We start from the raw sequence: 6705 nt of genomic DNA, 5'->3' as shown, positions 1-6705 counted from the left end.
TCGTGAATGTATATGCCCTACTTTACACATACCATATTGCTGTGATACGTAGGCGTACGTACAGTAGATTTTATACGAACAGACATCTTGTGCGTTGCTCATTGCATTTTTCGGTACCGTAACGCAATCATCAGCAAAAGCATAAATAATAAAACCGCTCGTAAACTCCATAAATTGAATAGGAATAACAAAAAATTGAAAGGTAAGTGAGTAATTGATATTTTTAAAATTTCGGTTAAAGTCATAGCAAAGTTTTCTACTTATCTTTTATTTAAAAAGTCTCACCGGTTATTTAAATCAACTGTCTGATATAACGTTAGGCCTATGCTAACTTCGGTCGACCCTTAGGCTATAAATTGGCCTAACGTTTTGTAACTTGTGTATGCCCAAGTTAGGCATAGCAGTCTGTATATAGTCAATAGTTGGTAATGGTTAATTTAGTATCCAGTTACTTCGCGAGGTAAGACAAACACACAGGCCTTAAACTGTATGTGCTATATTAACTGAAGGACACCGGTAATACCGAGTCGATAGTATAGACATACGATAGTATAAACATACAGTATCAATACTACTAGTAGTAGTACTATAGTAGTACTAGCCTAGGCCTTAGCTTGTACAGTAGTAGTAGTTCTATTAGTACTACTCGGCCTAAGTAACTTGGGCCTACTTGCCAAAACACTACAGTAACACTAACAACTTTGTAATTTGTAAAGACCTTGACTTGAGTAAACAATGGCCAAAGTAAGATAATATTTGCCTGGAAAATTGTGCAAAGTTAACAATAACAGTGTTATTTGGATCAAGTCCCAAAAATTTTCATTTCCTGTTCAGATTCTTCCATTTGTGTTTACTGTTATTAGCCCCTAAATGTGTAAAGTTTATTTTCAACATTATTAGGCAAGGCCTAGGATCAAGTCCCGCTTTCACCCGGTTGGCATATTCCACTAATAATAGAGGGTGTGTTGACCTGAATATTGGTAGTATTGTATTTGTGTAGAATCTCATACAGTTATTGTACTGAACATAGTATAGAATGGTGGTCTTTTTTCTTTGTCTGATATCGAAAATCCAAAAGAAGAAACTATTATTATGATAATATAATATTTGATATATAAATAAAAAAAATTGCTATTACTCTAAAAATTGCTGATACCAAAAAGAAGAATTTACTATAAATATAATATAATTTCCGATACTGAAGAAAGGAAGAATTATTATTACTCCAAAATTTGATTAATTACTCCATGTCCGATGCATGAAAAAAGGGAAAATATAACTTTTTTTTTAACCGTGATTTAAATACATTTGAGAAAGCAACTGAACTCCCTAACCTATGCCAACCTTTTACCATTGTTAAACTCTATGCCAACCTAGTATCAAATGGTATGATCCAAATAAAACAACCAGCTACGAATGGGACATGATCCCTGTCATGATAAGCCATGATTTAATTGCAAGCAGAGACAGAGACAACTGACACCATTTCTTTTTATTTTAGTACCATTCTCAGGGTTATGTATTTCATAATTCTGTCATAATAAGCCATGATTTAAATGCAAACACATGAAGACAAATGAAAAGTTTTCATTTCTTTTTTCGTACCATGTACACAGTAATACATATGTCATGATACAGTGCCAACCGTGATTTAAATACGTTTGAGAAAACGACTGAAATCCCTAACCTATGCCAATGTATTAACCAATGTTAAATTCTATGCCAACCTATTATCAAATGGTATAGTCCAAATTAAAACACACTAGGTATGAGCGGGACTTGATCCAAGGCATGTTATTACGCCATAACGACTGACTACTGTAATTTTGTAAAAGTCTCTCATGTGTTGTGAGTCTGAAATCCACTGAAGAAATAAATCCTAATCAGTTAAGCCCTTGCGAAAAATCTATTGGAAAAAAACTTTCCTTTTAAAACCAGTAAATTATTTAATTTCAGCCCCATAGGTTAAATTTACTCCTCAACCGTGGCCAGTGGTAGACAGAGCGACTGGTTAACCAGCTCAAAAGCTTTGGGAAGCTCCCCATCTTGTAAATACCGTAAGCAGTTTCTCCATGCTGTGATCTTAAGTTGTACTGTACCTATTTCCCCATTCCCCCATCCACTGGGCAATAAAGCTTTTCCCAGTTTTGTTCCGATCCCTTTTCCGTTAACAGTATCTGACATTTCATTTCAACACAATATTGATCATGCAAAGTTGTCAAAACATTAGTTTATTTCTTGAACCATATTTGTTAAGGCTGTATGGAATAAAATAACATTTGTGCTTACATTGTCACTTTAAAACACTGCAGTTACTATGTCTATTAGTGCAGTGAGGCCTTACTCATACATGCAGAACATAGTACGAGGTAACATGAATGAGATAGTTATAGGCCTATATAGGCAAAACAGTCGCTGCAAGGGAGCGTTTTCCTTACTCCGTGCACGCGTTAAATTTTAGCGTATTAATCTGGTTAATGTGGGAAATAGCTTACAAGTGAAAGTGCTTTAGCCTGCAAAATTGATGTTCCCTTCTTTCACTACAGTTTAGCTGTTTCCTTTGAAGTGTTTGAAAAAAGTGCTTACTATTTTGCTGTTTGGAAAATTGCTAGGTTGGAAACTTCCTACAGGATACTGAACCTCGAACAGTTGGACATTGCCTTGGTAGAAATTTACAGTGCTTGTTTAAAAGAGAATGGAGATTCAAAATTACAGATGAAATTGTTCATGGCTCAAATTTGAAAAATATTTGTGAAGTTACTCAACAGCTGACACATAGGACTGAAAGCTTGTTTCGTGTCAGGTTATACTGTTTGTCTTGCGTGAGTGCCATTATATCATATCATCTTTATTCGATGTTCATAGTGTGTTACCAGTCCCAGAAAATCTACTAAAACATGGCGCCAAAGACTCTCAGATTCACAGGAAGTTTCCCCTTAAAATCATGACAGACTTTGTTTGACCCTTATACCTCTAAACCTTCCTGTTTTCATTTATAAGTAAATCTTAGGCTTCTCTGAAGCTCTTTCACTTTCTTTCTGAGGCTTTAATGTTGATGCAAGGACCTAAATCAGGCTAGGGATGCTGTGTGTGTCAAAACAGGATAAAGAACAAAAATAGAATATTACCTATCAATCACAATTCATGAAGGGAAAAAAAACTTTAAAAAAATAGCAGAATATTTTGAAATTTTTATAACTTGATTCATAAGTCTTCAAGTTATACTCAGACCTTCTAAACAAAATGCCTTTTTGTACCTTTATTTAACAAGTGCTTTTTTTCCATCCATCAAAGCTGTTTACATGATAACTGACAAGCAGGAAGGATTTGTGAACATTTGATTTATACACTGAATTAGTCACATATTTATCAGATGTTCAGTCTACACAGAAACCAGTTGCTCTCCTCAGGAAGTTACATAGTATTATATGAAGTAGGAGCCATTACATATTTACACTGTCTACATCATACATGCAGACTACACTACTGGTGTAGCCTGTAAGGGTTTCGTTCCAGGACTTACACATAATACATACGCATAAACCCTCATGTCTTTTAATTACATACAGTAGGAATTCATTTTTCTTAGGATACTGGAAACAGTTCTATTGGTGTTTTAAATAAGGACAGTATGATAGTGATACCATAATTTTTTAATAACTATAAATGTGCAATGCAATGAAAATTATTAAGGGTGAGATGGTTGTTATCAGTATGACAACTTGCTTTTGCCAAGCGTAACAGAATATGCAATTCTGTGGATGTGCTGCCCTACGGGATTGGGGGTGTGTGGGGTTGTGGGTGTATGGTATCGGGGTGTGTAAGTACCTGTGTGTCAAATTTCAGTTGAGGTCATGGGATATGATGCATCATTTTTGTTATGTAGATGTAGAATGTCATTGAAATGAACACAGGGCAGAGTCTGAAATAAATTCTAAAAATGTTGAAAACATTGTTGTTGTTGAATTTGGAAGATCCCGCTTCGCAGTCAAGGTACATCCGTGTTATGAACCAAACTTATTACTGACAAGGACTAAACTATATACAAGGAAGCACATAGCCAGTGGGTGGTTCTGGTCTGCGTTTCCTAAACAACCTCACTGACGTCATATATAGCATCGTGCAGATATCTAAATATATTATTTTTTTTTCTCTTTCTTGTTGCAGTACCCACATAACATAAAGACAGTCATAATGAAGGAATACAAGCTAGTCGTTCTTGGCTCTGGAGGTGTTGGCAAAAGTGCCTTGGTAAGTGAAAGTAGACCACGTCTCTCCTTTTCTCCATAGTTCTTGTTTTACTGTTGTGTAATCTATATTGAAGGAAACATTTCGGATTGCTGTATTTTTTACTGAGATGAATGAGGTTTTAGCTGGGAGGTGTTATTGAGCTCCCTGGTTAACCGTAAGCTTTCAAGTACACATTTCTGTGCGTATACGTATCTGTTACTATGTTGCAAGCAATTAGAATAGAAACTGCCATTAATACAAAGTGTCTGGTAAATTTCTCTCTTGAAAGAGAGATAAGGTCTGGACAGGAAATTGCGAGCAGGTTGTCCCAGATTGTCTTATATATGTATTTCCTTCTTCATTAAACTAAGGCTCATCAACAACAACATGTTGTTGTTGAATATATGAGTAAAGAGGTGGACAGTATTTTGTTGGTTGTGTTTAGTTTATGTAGGCTGAATATGCTGGATATTGTAAGCTAGAGTGAGAGTGTGTGAAACAGAGTATTACAATGTTGGGAGGTCAAACACATAAAGCATCACAGAAGGCATTGAAACAAGCATTGGATCGATACTCTTTGACCTGTCCCTCGCTGCTGTAGAATCATGATTACAATGTTAAAATTGTTTAGTATCACAACCGAAGTTGAAGGACAAGCAAGTTACTTTCCAGGGGTAGATGTGAAATACTTCGTCAAAACACTCTTCAATGGTCCTTAATGGGGGGTTTCTGTGTTTCGTTTAGTTTTAAAGCTATTATCTTACACATTTCTACAAACAATGTTCAGGAAGTAGTTTGAATTGACTAAACTGAAAAAAAGAGCTACAGTGTCAGTATCAGTAATTCAAGCCTTCTTTCAGGTTTAAGTTGTAAACATAATTTGTTGCTAACTTTACAACTCAAGGTTCACTTTGAGGCTTGAATATCAAGCTCTGTTTTTATCCTCCCCCCTCCCCCCTCCCCTCAAAAAATAAAAAAGTAAGCAGAAGATTGTTTGAACAACAGTGCTGAAGAATGAGAACTTTAAGGATTCATTCTTCCAAGTTTAAACATGCCTTTGGTAGAATAGTTTTCAACTAACAAATGTGGATGACACAAAGAAACATCTTAAAAAAATAAAGAAAAGATATTGCTAGTTATTGTACCTGGAACCAAACTACTGTACATACATATAGATTTCTTGATGTGCACAATATTTCATCAATTTTGACAAACTTGTATAATGTAAAGTTGTAAACTACTGTTTTATTATCACTGTGTAGTACCGTATCCTCCAGCTCAGATTGTTTTAAGGTTCAAACACAGCATTGTAAAACCCAAGTTTGGAGGGGTATTTTGGAGAATTAATTTTAGTAATATTAAGTTACTAGGATTATAAAGTTGCAGAACTGTAAGTATAATTTGTTTTGCCACATTTAATTTTCTGTATGCACAGTTATTCCAAGATTCATGATCGCTTCAATGAGAACACACTAGAGCACTTAAATAATTTAGTCGTGTATCAAAATAGCAAAATGTTCTGCAAAAAAGACTGGATTGCTCCTCAAATGTAAAGATATTAACTGTTGCTTTGTGAACACAACCATATTATTTTCATGATTTTATGACAGCCTACAGGTAACTTTGTATACCCCCAAATTACCATGCAAACTTGGAAGGACTTATTTCCTATCTAGTATGATATTTTGTATTGATTAGATAGTCCTGCTGTTTGCCTCATATTTTAGTCACTTTGTCTGACATACATGACAGAACCAAAGGTGTCATGTTCGTGTGGTTTTGTTAACATGTTACATCATTTATACTGTAGTTTATGGAAGCTTTGTAATTCTACCTGTTGACACTTCGCATTGTGTTAAATAATTCATTCCAAATTTCTCTCTTTTTTCCTCCATTAATAACAGACAGTGCAATTCGTCCAAGGAATATTTGTGGAAAAATATGATCCCACTATTGAGGACAGTTACAGGAAGGTTTGTATTTATATATATTTTATTAATTCCTGCTATGCTGAGTTATAAACTATGTTCATTTATAATGAGGTCAAAGCAAATTCTATTAACACAAAACTGTTCTTGTGAAATAGATATATCTAGCTTTCTTTAGATCTGGGAAGCGTTCATGCATTTGATTAAAGTGTTTGCTAGTATGTAAAGTTATATAATTAACAGTTTTGGTTAAATTCAGTTCCATAACATAAATTGTATGTCTCAGGTCGTGGGTAGTTCCTTTATGATGTCACAGATTCTCTGTAAAGTGGTTTGTGTGGTTCCTTATGATGTCACAGATTCTATGTAAAGTGGTTCTCAAATTACGACCAAATTCCAGTATTTGGAGTGTTGTGTAATTTATGGCCAAGTCATTTTGTTGCCATTATTTGTTTTAACATTTAAGTCTATGTTTTTTAAAATGCAGCTTCAAGGGAACTAAGTAGTACAGAACATATTTACAGTTAGGGAGGTTGTGTTTTTACCC

At 34.8% G+C, this 6705-nt stretch overlaps 1 protein-coding gene across 2 annotated transcripts in view; it reads left to right on the top strand.

The window, feature by feature from the left end:
- Nucleotides 1-6705, top strand: part of LOC139961059 (ras-related protein Rap-1A) — a 22683-nt gene continuing 15978 nt past the window's right edge. For both annotated transcript variants that reach the window (XR_011790707.1, XM_071959901.1), the window contains exons 1-3: nt 1-202; nt 4168-4251; nt 6135-6203. Coding sequence is in view for 1 of the 2 variants with exons in the window: in XM_071959901.1 (XP_071816002.1) it covers nt 4195-4251; nt 6135-6203 (126 nt within the window). In the remaining variant the exon portion in view is untranslated. The remainder of the gene's footprint in view (nt 203-4167; nt 4252-6134; nt 6204-6705) is intronic.

Source organism: Apostichopus japonicus, chromosome 20, assembly GCF_037975245.1.
Source record: "Apostichopus japonicus isolate 1M-3 chromosome 20, ASM3797524v1, whole genome shotgun sequence".
In the NCBI taxonomy this organism is placed as follows: domain Eukaryota; kingdom Metazoa; phylum Echinodermata; class Holothuroidea; order Aspidochirotida; family Stichopodidae; genus Apostichopus; species Apostichopus japonicus.
The sequence above is the reverse complement of the archived record's forward strand: the minus strand, read 5'-3'. Positions and strand labels throughout refer to the sequence as shown.